At 46.1% G+C, this 15,285-nt stretch overlaps 1 protein-coding gene and 1 long non-coding RNA gene across 2 annotated transcripts; both read left to right on the top strand.

The window, feature by feature from the left end:
* The first annotated feature begins 9,592 nt into the window (after positions 1 to 9,592).
* LOC143274280 (uncharacterized) lies at positions 9,593 to 12,463 on the top strand. The gene is made up of 2 exons (XM_076576684.1): positions 9,593 to 10,326; positions 10,527 to 12,463. The coding sequence occupies exons 1-2, from the start codon at positions 10,281 to 10,283 to the stop codon at positions 10,979 to 10,981; spliced, it is 501 nt and encodes a 166-aa protein (XP_076432799.1). The 5' UTR covers positions 9,593 to 10,280; the 3' UTR covers positions 10,982 to 12,463.
* A 1,645-nt stretch (positions 12,464 to 14,108) lies between these two features.
* On the top strand, positions 14,109 to 15,034 carry LOC143274281 (uncharacterized). The gene is made up of 2 exons (XR_013052819.1): positions 14,109 to 14,210; positions 14,411 to 15,034. It is a non-coding gene; the product is annotated as an uncharacterized LOC143274281 (long non-coding RNA).
* Positions 15,035 to 15,285: the final 251 nt, after the last annotated feature.

Here is a 15,285-nt window from a genome sequence, read left to right on the forward strand (position 1 = left end):
TCAGGTTTGTGTGAACATTTCAAACTACGAACTGTAAGCCAAAGGAATCCAAATTCAGGAATGCAGATTTCACGAGATGCCCATTGAGGGGCCTGGTCAAAACAACATCTTGGGAACATAGTTCGAAATGTTTTTGGGGGCAATTTTATTCATTTATTTCATGTGTGTGAATGTTTGCCTGAATGTCTGTCTGTGTACCATGTGTGTGCAGTGTCCAGCTCTGATACTGGGTTTTGTTGTGGCTCGTGCCTCATGACCTTTCCGCACGGTAACCAGTGCCACTTTTATTTTTAAAACAACAGTGACTCCTTTGTGCGGTTTTGAAAATACAACAATCATAGCTAGAGGGAGCCTGAGAAGGGAACATGGGACTCTAGCTTAGGGCCTTTGAGCTGCCTCAGTGGGTGAAGGAACTTGCTGCCAGGCCAGAAGATCTGAGTTTGGTCCTGGGACCCACATAGTGAAAGGAGAGAACCCTTGTTAATCCCAACAGCAAGAATAAGACCCACCACTTCAACTTGAAGCAAGCTTGATTTTTTTTTTTTGGGAGGGGGGGGGATCCACCCAACAGCTGGCCAGCGAATGCCTCCTAAGTCAGGTTAAAGAGAGCAGCCCAAATCCATCTCTCAGGCCCTAAGGAGTAAATTGAGTAGTTTTATAATAGATAAGAGACAATTGAGCAATAAGGAAATAAAAAAAAATCTTTAAAAAAAACCATATGGTCGGGGTTGGGGATTTAACTCAGTGGTAGAGCACTTGCCTAGCAAGTCCAAGGCCCTGGGTTTGGTCCTCTGCTTCAGGAAAAACAAAATAAAACAGAACAGGCTGGCGGTGGCACACGCCTTTAATCCCAGCACTCAGGAGGCAGAGGCAGGTGGATCTCTGTGTGTTCGAGGCCAGCTTGATCTACAAAGCGAGTTCCAGGAAAGGCGCAAAGCTACACAGAGAAACCCTGACTTGGAAAACAAAACAAAAAAACACTGTTAATATTCTGACCTGCCCCCTTGAAATCCCCTGCCCCTTGGGTCCGCCCTATGTTCTGATGCTTTCTGATGTAAAAGCTTCTTTTTAAGGAAAGACTCCGCCCTTTCTCCCCCCTTCCTATCTTTCTCTTCATCTCTCTATTATAATAAACTCTCCACGTGGATACAGCTGGGTTGCGGATCGCTGGCCACTGCCATGTGCATCTGCCCATCATACCAGCATGGTTCCCTGCATGAGTGGGATACCTTGGCCAGTTAATTCATAACAGTCACCACCTGATTAGGGAGGGGTCAGGGAGGGTCAGGGTATTCTCAAAAACAAATCAAGGCCATGGGTTGGGGAAAGTCAGGTTCCAGGAAACAGAGAGCAACTCAACTCACAGTAAATAGAAACTTATCTTTAAAAATATAGCATACGCCTGGCAGTGACACACGCCTTTAATCCCAGCACTCAAGAGGCGGATCTCTGTGAGTTCCAGGCCAGCCTGGTCTACAAAACAAGTTTCTGGAAAGGTGCAAAGCTACACAGAGAAACCCTGTCTCGAAAAACCAAAACCAAACCAAAACAAAACAAAAAAAAAAAAAAAAAAACAAAAAAAAAATAGAGATAGCCAAGCATGGTGGTTCATGTCTATAATCCCAAGCACTTGGGAGGTTGAGGTAAGAGAATCAAAAGTTCAAAGTCATCTTTTTTTTTGGTTTTTCGAGACATCGTTTCTCTGTGTAGCTTTGGAGCCTATCCTGGAACTCACTCTGTAGCCCAGGCTGGCCTTGAACTCACAGAGTTCTGCCTGCTTCTGCCTCCCAAGTGCTGGGATTAAAGGCATGTACCACCACCACCTGGTTTTGTCTCCATGCTGTGCATGGTCCTCTTCCATCTCCCATGATGATGTGTGGGGCTCCTAAGGCCTGCCCTGGGGCCAAAACCTGATCAAGGTTTGGTTCTAAGAGAGGAATGGAACGTCACTGCCTATGGTTGCTAAGCTACTGAGGCTGTTATAAGGCTAACCAACAAGTTTCTTGTCTATGGTACAGTGCTGATGCAAATTTAGTTTTTCTTGTAATGGTATATGCATGTATTTCTGTTCTTGTTTAAAATATTGTAGCTTTACGGGCTGGAGAGATGGCTCAGAGGTTAAGAGCACCGACTGCACTTCCAGAGGTCCTGAGTTCAGTTCCCAGCAACCACATGGTGGCTCACAAAAATCTGTAATCAGATCTGGCGCCCTCTTCTGTATACATGATAAATAAATAAATCTTTAAAAAAAAATATTGTAGCTTTACAATATATTCTAAACTACTGAGGGAAATCACAAGAAAGACTTTGGAAGAATTTCTATGTTAAAAAAAAAAGAGAAATTTACCCAGGCCGTGGTGGCTGCATGCCTTTAATCCCAGCACTCATGAGGCAGAGCCAGGCAGATCTCTGTGAGTTCAAGGCCAGTCTGGACTACAGAGTGAGTTCCAGGACAGGCACCAAAGCTACACAGAGAAACCCCGTCTCGAAAAACCAAATAAATAAATAAATAAATTAAATAAACAAAAAGATAAATTTATCTGAAATAAATGTCTGGACAGACTGAGGGTACATGAGAGGTTATAGAAGGTCAGAAGGGGTCTTATGGAAAGTTGCAGAAAGTCAGAGGGAATGTGAACTAATTCTGGTTGGTTTTCATTTTAAAAATAGCTAATTCTGCAAACTGCTTATCTATGTGTATGTATATAAACATACATGTATGTGACTTGGGTTTAACTATGAGTGTAAGCTAGCTTTAACTGCATGTACATGTATGTAACTTGGACCCAACTGTGCATATGTGTGTAAGTAATTATTGTTTAGAAAAACATGCTTTAAATGTCAACCACGTGGCTTTACTCCATCTTGGCTGGTGACCTCATGGGCAGTCACATGGCTGGCAGCCATCTTTCACTAAGGTTATAAAAACCGTAGTTAACAAAACCTAACTTAAGAGATTTACACTTAAGTACTTATATCTTTACCAAGTATTCAACAGCAAACTTCTAGAGAATTTAAATAGATGGCTACATATGTTTAAAAAACAAGGTGTTTGATAAATAATAAAGCTGCCCCTCAAAGCTTGCTCTGGCAGCTAAACTTTGTAATTCAAGATGTTGTCTAGTCTCTTTGCCTTTGCTAAAATTGTTAAATTTAAGCTATTTGTATAAACTGAATCATATATATGTTTTATATTAATATTTTATTTTGGTTTCTTTACTGAACCCGTACTTGATACCAAAAGGGTTTCAATTTAAAATCATTGTTTTTAAGGATGCTTATTGTAGACAGAGAACATAGGTAAATAGTCAACTATAAATAATCAAGTTTTTAAATTGTAGTCATGCTAAATACTGATGTAATTAATTACAGGGATAAGCTTTACTCAGTCCCTTGCATATATTTTCAGGGTTGAGCGTAAGATAAGTAACTATAAACAAAGTTTGTCTATTCAGATGTACCTGGAAGCCCTCATACTTCAGAGATCTGCAGAATATGGCATTTAAATGTTGATCTAAAAGTTTATTATATCAGACAGACTTCTAGATCCTAGCAGTGACCCAAGGTCTCCAAAGAAGATTACGTACAAGGCACCACAACGTCTCTGCCTGGATTATGACAACACTGACCACAGGGCAAGATGCCCCAATGCAACACCCGCCACCAGGACCCAGCCCAGACTGTGGACAAGCAGAAGGACACTGGAGTTGATCGGACCATTTTGCCTGGACAAATCAAGATCAGTCTTCCTTGACCCTATTTTACAGAAAAAAAAAAAACCTTCTGCCTTATGTACCTGATGGTGGAAGAAGATTGATGCTGTTCTGACTGATGCCTCCAACGCTATGGAGATCTGGGTAGGGACTGGTCCCTGTCATTTATAGGATTGAAAGTTGCTTGGTCTGCACTTAGATATAGTTTATCCTTCTCAGATCTCTGATAGTACTGATGGCTTGGCTAGCTATAACTTTGTCAGCTTGAAAGCATCAGACAACCAGATCTATATAGCTAGCTTGTTAGCTAATTTGTAAGAGAATGTTCTAAGATATAAAAATTTAAGCTGGGAGGTGGTGGCGCACACCTGTAATCCCAGCACTCGGGAGGCAGAGGCATATGGATCTCTGTGAGTTTGAGACCAGCCTGGTCTATAGAGCTAGTCCAAGACAGTCTCCAAAGCTACAGAGAAACCCTGTCTTGAAAAACCAAAAAATAAATGAATAAATAAATAAATAAATAAATAAATAAATAAATAAATAAATAAATAAATTTAAATAACTCAAAGATTCAAATATGGGTCTAAAAAAGGTCTGAGGATATAAAACTTCTAAACTTTGAGGATCTCAAAAAATGATTTAGGTTAAAAAATGTTGCAGATTGCTCTCTCCCATTCTATGATGTAACAGTTCAGAACTAAACATTTAATGGAGTTCTGTTAAGCTGGTAGAGCAATGACTACTTGAAGCTAGAGTTTTCCTGCCTGGCCCACAGTCAGGACAAATCTCTGTCACCTGCCAGTCCCACAGCTGCTCAGACCCAACCAAGTAAACACAGAGACTTATATTGCTTATAAACTGTATGGCTGTGGCAGGTTTCTTGCTAACTGTTCTTATAGCTTAAATTAATGCATTTCCATACATCAATACCTTGCCATGTGGCTCGTGGCTTACCGGTGTCTTCACATGCTGCTTGTCATGGTGGCAGCTGGCAGTGTCTCCTTTCACCTTCCTGTTCTCTCAGTTCTCCTCTCAATTAGTCCTGCCTATACTTCCTGCCTGGCCACTGGCCAATCAGTGTTTTATTTATTGACCAATCAAAGCACACATTTGACATACAGACCAGTCCACAGCAACTACTTACTGTTCAGTCACAAGCTCAACATTTTAGATTTATTTTAGTTGTCATCTATAAACCTAGAAGTGCTTCTCATCAGGCCAAAAATTTCTGCTCAATTTATACCTGGCTCTCTGGACAGAAGGAAAATGCATATGCTTTTAACCCATATCTGTAGTTCTTGTTGGGACTCAAAGGTATGAGTCCACTTCTGCTGTTTTGCAGATACCCATCACTGCTTGTCTATGATATGGATGTCAGTAAGATTGGTAATACTAATGTATCTAAAACTTTTATGTCATTTTGTAAGATAGCTCCTGTAGGCCTCAGAGGGTTAAAAAAGTCATAAAACATAGATCCACTTCACAGAGGTTAAAAGGACTCCAGATAGGTACAGCTTAAATTTTTCCCACTTGTCTTGGGACTCCTGCTCTTCCCAGTTATTAAGAAGAGGGGCCTAAGGGTTCCAAATAAGCTAATGTATTTTAACTTCTGTCCCTAGTTTAAGTTTGTCTCAACAGATTTCCACTTGGTTGGCAGATGCCTCCAAGCTTCAATTGCTGACTACACGACTCCAGACAACTGTGAGCTCTGGACTTGCTAAAAGCTGAGGAGCACCGACCCAGTCAATGTGATTGTTCCCTGTCTCTACAGGGTCAGATAGGCACATGCTTCTTTTTGACAGATGCCCCTTTGCCCAGCCTTTGCCCAGCCTTTCAGCCTTTTGGGGGCCCTGACAACAGTGCCCCAATGCCAGCTCGAAGCAGTTCCAGAAGAAAATATGTTGTTCCATGTTCCCTGTTCAAAAAAGGCTGAAATCCTGGGTCAATAGGAAACTCCCTGGCATAGAGGCAAGATGACCAACTATACTGTCCATTGACATACCAGGAAAATAGGTTCAGAGATGTCAATAGATAAATTTATTAACTAAAATGGTTTTGCAATAAGATAAGACACTTGACTTTCTTTATGCAGAACCAAAGATATATTATGTAAGATCATAATCTGATTGTACTCAAAGATCAGAACTACCCGGCCTTAAAAATGGCAATGGATACAGCTGTCACTGCCCTAGAAAAATCTGCTAGCTAATGGTTCTTAGGACAGGTAGGACTCATAGGACTCATGATTGAGTCCTATCATTGGTACTTGTGAAGGGGGGAATGTGAAGGGGCCCCAAAATAGCTTGACCACACAGCAGCCATGACAAGCTTAGGAGCCTAGACACAGCTTCTGTGACAGACTTACTGGCAGGCAACACCCAGATCAAGGAAAAGCCTTAAGCTGATACCACTCAGGGATCTACCCAGGGGTGATGAAGTACCTGATATTCTAAACATTCCAACCATTAGATAAGGTGGCCAGATGTCCTTGAGTCTAGCACACACCTATTTTTTGTTTTACACATACTCCTAGATAATTGTCAGCCAATCAGGGTCCTGGACCCTGGAAATCCCGTCACCCCAACCTCTGCTATGATAAAAACTCTGCCCCACCTGAGTTCAGGGCTCTTTGCTCTTACCACTGTGTCAGACAGACAGGGGGACCAAGCTCTGGAGCTTGAAATAAAGGCTCTTTGCTTTTACATGTTGGGGGGGGCAGAGAATAGATGTGGGCAGGTGCTCAAGGTTGGCTAGGTTCTGGCAGAACCTTCCTCAGGGCCCATTGTCATTCCAGAAAGAAAAGCACAGAAAAGAGGCTCCTTGTTCCCTTCTTAAATGGACGGCTGCAACCTGACGCAGGGACTGGACGTGGAAAGACCTAGAATGCTGGGCTAATTTGGCCCTTGGTGAGGCAGGTTGTGTAGATGGATGAATTGTCAGTAGGAGGGGGAGAGATGCAGGCTGGGACCTGTCAGTTCTTACCATCTTCCTTCACCTCACAGCCTCAGTCCACTTCCTCTGTTTCCCTGTACCCTATACCCTGTACCCAGAGCTGGCTTCCAGGGTGCAGCAAGCTAGTGTTCTTCAATCTCTCTTCATTTTCACATGGGTTTAGAATGCACGCTCCATGTGAAGAGAGCGACTCTGAGATGCTGAATCTGACCAGGCCTGTGCTTTCCCCTCGTGGCTCTCTAAAGGAGGCCTGACGAAATGACACTGTACTGCTCTGAAACATTGCCTTCAGTGAGAGGAGAGGAAAACCAAACCAAGTCCTCGGGGCCTCCACTGGGCTTTCAGTGCCCAAGCCCTCAGAATGAGGAGACAGCTTGGAACTAAGACTGCCAGCTAAGGAAGGCAACTCAAGGAAGTCTAGGAGGCAGGAAACCAGGGGAAATGTTTAACAAAACAACTGAGCATTCCCAAAAGTTAAAAGCAGAAAGGCTCAGAGCTCTCCAAAGCATTGCTTGACGTTAGGGAACGATGGGGCAAAGCATGAAATTAAAAAAATAATCATTGGTTTATTTGATGTGTGTGAATGTTTGCCTGCACGTATGACTGTGTCTAAGGAGGCCTTAGGTGTCTAGGGAGGCCAGGGAGGTGGATCACCTAGAACTGGAGTCACAGATGGTTGTGAACCAACATGTGGGTGTGAGGGATTGAACTTGGGTCCACTGAGCCAAGCATTTGGGTCAGCTGAGCCATCTCTCTAGTCCCACAGCATGGAGTTTTGAAGAAGCAATTACGTTTAATTAACAACCCTAAGGCTGGGCACGGCGGTGCTTGATTGGAGTCCCGGCACTCAAGACTCTGAGGCAGAAGGATCATGGGCTACAGAGGGAGTTCTAGGCCAGCCTGAGTTACACAGAAAGACAGGAAAATCACTAGGACATGAGAAGAGAGAGAGTCTGATTGAAATTTCCTACCAGTTGAGAAGCAAGAAACGTGATCAATAGCATCGCTCATGAAAGGCACGGCCATAGGGTTAATATTCCTTTCATGGAAAGATATTTTCTGGTAAAGCATCAATGACCCAGGCACAAGACCTGAATGCACATGACCTTGGATAGAGCCTCATTCATTTCCTCAGATGTTGCCTGAGAATCTCAAACAACCTTTGTTTGTTTACAGTGAGGATAATCTACCTCCAGAACTCCTCCTGGACTAGATTTACCTCACCAGGCACTCTCAAGAGGCACCAAGTGATAAGATAGTAGCTTCATCAATATCCTGTAGACTATTATAAAAACTGAACGGTTGTGGACATGGTAGCAAGACAACTATTAATCCCAGGATCAGGAGGCAGAGGCTGGCAGGCAGGCAGGTCTCTGTGAGTTCCAGGCCAGCCAGCACTACACAGTGAAACCCTGTCTCAAAACCAAACCAAACCAAAAACAGTGAACCGTGGTCATCTTTAAGAAGACATACCCAGGCCGGGCGGTGGTGGCACAGGCCTTTAATCCAAGCACTCCGGAGGCAGAGGCAGACAGATCTCTGTGAGTTCCAGGCCAGTCCAGTCTACAGAGCAAGATCCAGGACAGGTACCAAAACTACACAGAGAAACCTTGTCTCGAAAAACAAACAAAAAAAAGATGTGCACAGTTCACTAGTTTGTGCATATGTAGATATCCTGTTGGAGTTCACGGGCTGGAGTGGTGATGCTTTCACAGTTAAGAACCTGAACTAGGCCTACTGAGGCCCCTGAATTTGATTCCTATCACCTACATCAGGTGACTCAACTGCTTATAACTACAATTCCGCTGGATGCAAAGCTTCTGGCCTCCCCAGGACACCTGAACTCACTATTGCATAACATCAACATGCACACACATACTTACATATAATTAAAAAGAATGATAACAAAATAAATCTTAAAGCTCTAAATAACTTTTTTTCTTTTGTTTTGTTTTTTCATTGTTTGAGACAAAGGTTCTCTGTGTAGCTTTGGAGTCTGTCCTGGAACTCGAAATGATCCACCTGCCTCTGCCTCCCAAGTGCTGGGATTAAAGGTATGAGCCACCACTACCCAGCAAATAATTTCATTTTCTTCAATCTCAACGAATAAACAAAGTGAACAGGAAACTGAATGGAAATATATTTCTGTTGTTTAGAGAAAGGAGGCACTACAGTAAATGTAAGAATCTCTCTGGTTAGGAAGCCACGGGTGTGGAGTTGCCTTCACTAAAAGTGTCTTCCTTTGTCCTGCCCAGCTATCTCTAGAGAGTAAAAGAAATCGGGAAGTCCAGTGTGCTGAGGCATGTCTCATTTCTTACCTGGGCAGGCTGCTTAGCAAGACCCTGTCTCAAAACCCAAAGAAATAGAAAAAGGATGAGGAGACTTGTTATCTAGAGGCAAGCAACTCAGAGCTAAGGTTCAGGGAATAGGTGAGACTTAATTGTTGGTCTTGAAGTCAGGTAAGAGTCTGTCCTGATGTTGGGTAGACTGTTGTCAATTCCCTGTGTTGTTCACTTAGGGTGTCTGCTGCTTCCCAACACATATGTTTTTATTTGTTGTTGTTGTTGTAGTTTTTTCTTTGAGACACGGTTTCTCTGTGTACCTTTGCACCTTTCCAGGATCTCTTTCTATAGACCAGGCTGGCCTCGAACTCACAAAGATCCGCCTGGCTCTGCCTCCCAAGTGCTGGGATTAAAGATGTGCCCCACCACCACCCAGCTACACATATGGTTTTTGTTTTTTTGCTTTTTGCTTTGTTTGATTTTTGAGCCAGCATTTCTCTGTGTAGCCCTGGCTGTCCTGGAACTCTCTCTGTAGAGGAGGCTAACATCGAACTCACAGAGATCCACTTGCCTCTGCCTTCAGTGTGCTGGGTTAAAGGCCTGTGCCACTACAGCCTGGGTACCCTCTAGCTGCAGCATCCCTCTCTCCCAGGTGCAGCCAGTGTATCTGTGAGGCTTTGAGGGGAGACAAGGCCTGAGATCCAATTGGAAGGACTAGCGTGGGGCGGGGCTAGCAAACAGCCATTGAAATAGGGCTCACCAGAGGGGCTGCTTTCGGGTTTGCTTTATTGAGTGTGGAGTTGCACAGGCTGTTTGCAACGATATTGCTGCAGTATGACCGCCTTTAAGCGCTTTAAGTCCCTCGTCCAGCTGCAACACCAAGAAGGGACTTTATTTAAAGTGGTCGGAGACTCTTGCAAGCTGCCCAGGTGGCTCCATCCCGAGTATCTGGATGATCCAGAAACAGTGTATGTGGATGCTTGGCTGGTGGAAAAGATGTTTGGTGAGTAACCTGGGAAGGGAAGGCAGAGGCAACCTTTTTCTGGACTCTATGTCTGAGTATGTGCTATAGAGAAAGCCTGGCCAGTGGCTGTGGCCCGAGGCTTATACCACCTGCACTCAGCTGCCTCAACTTCTGAACGAATGTGCCAAGAAGTGGAAGCCACCTCACCCTCATGTTCCTCCTTTTCCCTGCTCAGGTAAGGATGGAAAGTACATCCCGCGTGTCGAGTGTGTGACACGTACAGTGCTTCAGGTGAACCAGTGGAAAGCTGAAGAGGAAGCTGAGATTTTGATATTTGGGCCTCCTGATTACCAAAAGGATGTTTCCCAAATGATCTCCAACTTGGTTGACTATTTCTGCAAGCAAGTAATACAAGGTATGGGCTGGTGGGAATAGGTAGGGTTGTCCTGCCTGGCAAGCCTTGGCTCCTTGGGAGGGATCCACTGGGGAAAGTGGGTTTTGGAAATGTTGGAGGCCACATAGCCCTGTGTTCAGGAACCTTTGGCTCCTACTCCTGCCTGTCCCAGGAGTGACTGCCCTTACCAGTCTCCTTTCACTGCTTTTCTTCCAACACAGAGGAGCACTGTTCTCAAGAGACTGAGACCCAGTGTCTTCCTGTGGCGGTTCGGGAGGCGGCCACCCAGCTGGCTCCGGTTGAGGTCTGTGAAGTTGCCACTCAGCAGGCTCCTGTGGAGGTCTCTGAGGCTGCCACCCAGCTGGCCCCGGTGGAGAAAGCTGAGGATGCCACCCAGCCAGTTAAGTTAGAGAATGGTGATGCCACCCAGCTGGCTCCGGTGGAGAACCCTGGGGATGCCATTCAGCTGGCTCCAGTTGAGAACACTGAGGCTGCCACCTTGCTGGCACCTCTGGAAGACACTGATGCCGCCACCCAGCTCGGTCCTGTGGTCGTCCATGAGGAGGCTAGTGAAGCTGCCACATTGCACACTTCAGGGGAGGTCCATCAGGATGTCACTAAGCAGTCTGCCACTGAAGTCTGTGAGGCTGCCACCCCCCCTAGCAGCACTCTGTAGAGGTCTCTGAGGTTGTTCTTGGCAGGGGTCGTGAGTTTGGGGGGTATACGGGTTGGGGTACCTAGAGTTCTCCAGTGGAGAACCATGAGACTGGAGCCCAGCAGTCTTTGAATGTTAGTATTGAGTCTCCAAAGGCTGCCTGGGCCCAGTTCCCAGGTTATAAAGGTGACTCAGGTGTTGAACCAGGATAAATGTACACACCTCTAATCCCAGCACTGGGAGGCAGAGGCAGGGGCTCTCTTCGTTCCAGGCTAGTCTGGGATGAATGAAGCAGTGATCCGAGTCTCCGGACATCTTTTTCTGTTTGTTTCGCCATAGAAGTTGGAAGAGAGGAGGAGGACCGATTGTTTTTCCCCTTATGTTCAGTGTTTGCAAACACAATTAAACATATTCCAATAAAGAATTGCACCCCAAGGTGTGTTATTTGGATGGTAGAAAGGGTACAGTGCTCCTTCAGTCCAGTGCTGTGGACACCCTCACTATCTTCCTGAGGCTGGAATCTTCTGGATTGTGGGTCCCCACCCCAACACTCACAGGATCAAAAGCTTCCCTTGTTCCTTAACCCAGTACATCTGATAGGGATGGAGCTGCCTGCCAGGCTGTCGAGTCTCCTCTGGCTCTTTGATTCAAGGTGACTCCAGTGGACTGGGTTTGCAACTTGGTTTTTTGACAAAAACTGGCTTTGAAAGTTCCATTTGGTTGTATCTAGTTGCCACCAGCTACTTCTGCTTTTGGTTGGTGTCCCTCTGGGAGGGGGATTGGAGGGCTGGGACTGGAATGCTGGTATCTTAGGGTCATCTGAATTTCCTGACTTGGAGAGCTTGTGGGTTGAGTCTCCTTAGGAAGTCTGAGGTGGCTGGGGTGGTGGTGGTGCATGCCTTTAATCCCAGCATTTGGGCGGCAGAGGCAGGTGGATCTTGAGTTTGAGGGTAGCCTGGTGTAGAGAGCAAGATCCAGGACAGGCACCAAAACTACACAGAGAAACCTTGTCTGGAAAAACAAAGATGGGCCGGCAGTGTGGCGCATGCCTTTAAATCCAGCACTCGGGAGGCAGAGCCAGGCAGATCTCTGTGAGTTCGAGGCCAGCCTGGTCTACAAAGTGCGTTCCAGGGAAGGTACAAAGCAGCACAGAGAAACCCTGTCTTGAAAAACCAAAAAGGAAAAAAAAAAGCAAGAGAAAAAAGAAAGATGTGCACAGTTCACTAGTTTGTGCATATGTAGACATCCTGTTGGAGCTTTTGTAAGCAAGAGAGTTCAGGGGCTGGAGTGGTGATGCTTTCACAGTTAAGAACCTGAACTAGGCCTACTGAGGCCCCTGAGTTTTGATTCCTATCACATCAGGTGACTCAACTGCTTATAAGTACAATTCTGCTGGATGCAAAGCTTCTGGCCTCCCCAGGACACCTGCACTCACTATTGTGTAACATCAACATGCACACACATACTTACATATAATTAAAAAGAATGATAACAAAATAAATCTTAAAGCTCTAAATAACTTTTTTTTCTTTTGTTTTGTTTTTTCATTGTTTGAGACAAAGGTTCTCTGTGTAGCTTTGGAGTCTGTCCAGGAACTCGCAATGATCCATCGGCCTCTGCCTCCCAAGTGCTGGGATTAAAGGTGTGAGCCACCACTGCCCAGCAAATAATTTCATGTTCTTCAATCTCAACGAATAAACAAAGTGAACAGGAAACTGAATGGAAATATATTTCTGTTGTTTAGAGAAAGGAGGCACTACAGTAAATGTAAGAATCTCTCTGGTTAAGAAGCCACGGGTGTGGAGTTGCCTTCACTAAAAGTGTCTTCCTTTGTCCTGCCCAGCTGTCTCTAGAGAGTAAAAGAAATTGGGAAGTCCAGTGTGCTGAGGCATGTCTCATTTCCTGCCTGGGCAGGCTGCTTAACAAGACCCTGTCTCAAAACCCAAAGAAATAGAAAAAGCATAAGGAGACTTGTTATCTAGAGGCAAGCAACTCAGAGCTAAGGTTCAGGGAATAGGTGAGACTTAATTGTTGGTCTTGAAGTCAGGTAAGAGTCTGTCCTGATGTTGGGTAGACTGTTGTCAATTCCCTGTGTTGTTCATTTAGGATGTCTGCTGCTTCCCAACACATATGTTTTTATTTGTTGTTGTTGCTGTTTTTTCTTTGAGACACGGTTTCTCTGTGTACCTTTGCACCTTTCCAGGATCTCACTCTATAGACCAGGCTGGCCTCGAACTCACAAAGATCCTCCTGGCTCTGCCTCCCAAGTGCTGGGATTAAAGATGTGCCCCACCACCACCCAGCTACACATATGGTTTTTGTTTTTTTCCTTTTTGCTTTGTTTGATTTTTGAGACAGCATTTCTCTGTGTAGCCCTGGCTGTCCTGGAACTCTCTCTGTAGAGGAGGCTAACCTCGAACTCACAGAGATCCACCTGCCTCTGCCTTCAGTGTGCTGGGTTAAAGGCCTGTGCCACTACAGCCTGGGCACAATCCCTCTAGCTGCAGCATCCTTCTTTCCCAGGTGCAGCCAGTGTATCTGTGAGGCTTTGAGGGGAGACAAGGCCTGAGATCCAATTGGAAGGACGAGCGTGGGGCGGGGCTAGCAAACAGCCATTGAAATAGGGCTCACCAGAGGGGCTTCTTTTGGGTTTGCTTTATTGAGTGTGGAGTTGCACAGGCTGTTTGCAACGATATTGCTGCAGTATGACCGCCTTTAAGAGCTTTAAGTCCCTCGTCCAGCTGCAACACCAAGAAGGGACTTTATTTAAAGTGGTTGGAGACTCTTGCAAGCTGCCCAGGTGGCTCCATCCCGAGCATCTGGATGATCCAGAAACAGTATATGTGGATGCTTGGCTGGTGGAAAAGATGTTTGGTGAGTAACCTGGGAAGGGAAGGCAGAGGCAACCTTTTTCTGGACTCTATGTCTGAGTATGTGCTATAGAGAAAGCCTGGCCAGTGGCTGTGGCCCGAGGCTTATACCACCTGCACCCAGCTGCCTCAACTTCTGAACCAATGTGCCAAGAAGTGGAAGACACCTCACCCTCATGTTCCTCCTTTTCCCTGCTCAGGTAAGGATGGAGAGTACATCCCGCATGTGGAGTGTATGACACGTACAGTGCTTCAGGTGAACCAGTGAAAAGCTGAAGAGGAAGCTGAGATTTTGATATTTGGGCCTCCTGATTACCAAAAGGATGTTTCCCAAATGATCTCCAACTTGGTTGACTATTTCTGCAAGCAAGTAATACAAGGTATGGGCTGGTGGGAATAGGTTAGGGTTGTCCTGCCTGGCAAGCCTTGGCTCCTTGGGAGGGATCCACTGGGGAAATGGGTTTTGGAAATGTTGGAGGCCACATAGCCCTGTGTTCAGGAACCTTTGGCTCCTACTCCTGCCTGTCCCAGGAGTGACTGCCCTTACCAGTCTCCTCACACTGCTTTTCTTCCAACACAGAGGAGCACGGTTCTCAAGAGACTGAGACCCAGTGTCTTCCTGTGGCGGTTCGGGAGGTGGCCACCCAGCTGGCTCCGGTTGAGGTCTGTGAAGTTGCCACTCAGCAGGCTCCTGTGGAGGTCTCTGAGGCTGCCACCCAGCTGGCCCCGGTGGAGAACGCTGAGGATGCCACCCAGCCAGTTAAGTTAGAGAATGGTGATGCCACCCAGCTGGCTCCGGTGGAGGATGGTGATGCCATTCAGCTGTCTTAGGTGGTGAACCCTGAGGATGCCACCCAGCCAGTTAAGGTAGAGAATGGTGATGCCATTCAGCTGTCTCCGGTGGAGAACCCTGGGGATGCCATTCAGCTGGCCTCAGTTGAGAACACTGAGGCTGCCACCTTGCTGGCGCCTCTGGAAGACACTGATGCCGCCACCCAGCTGGGTCCTGTGGCCGTCCATGAGGCTAGTGAAGCTGCCACGTTGCACACTTCAGGGGAGGTCCATCAGGATGTCACTAAGCAGTCTGCCACTGAAGTCTGTGAGGCTGCCACCCCCCCTAGCAGCACTCTGTGGAGTTCTCTGAGGTTGTTCTTGGCAGGGGTCGTGAGTTTGAGGGTATACGGGTTGGGGGTCCCTAGAGTTCTCCAGTGGAGAACCATGAGACTGGAGCCCAGCAGTCTTTGAATGTTAGTATTGAGCCTCCAAAGGCTGCCTGGGCCCACGTACCAGGTTATAAAGGTGACTCAGGTGTTGAACCAGGATAAATGTACACACCTCTAATCCCAGCACCGGGAGGCAGAGGCAGGGGCTCTCTTCGTTCCAGGCTAGTCTGGGATGAATGAAGCAGTGATCCGAGTCTCCGGACATCTTTTTCTGATTGTTTCGCCATAGAAG

Source organism: Peromyscus maniculatus, chromosome 7 (assembly GCF_049852395.1).
Source record: "Peromyscus maniculatus bairdii isolate BWxNUB_F1_BW_parent chromosome 7, HU_Pman_BW_mat_3.1, whole genome shotgun sequence".
In the NCBI taxonomy this organism is placed as follows: domain Eukaryota; kingdom Metazoa; phylum Chordata; class Mammalia; order Rodentia; family Cricetidae; genus Peromyscus; species Peromyscus maniculatus.

Coding starts and splice junctions, on each gene's coding strand:
- LOC143274280 (XM_076576684.1), top strand. CDS start 10,281: ATGATCTCCAACTTGGTTGACTATTTCTGCAAGCAAGTAATACAAG. Junction 10,327..10,526: donor CTGCAAGCAAGTAATACAAG/GTATGGGCTGGT, acceptor CTTCCAACACAG/AGGAGCACTGTTCTCAAGAG.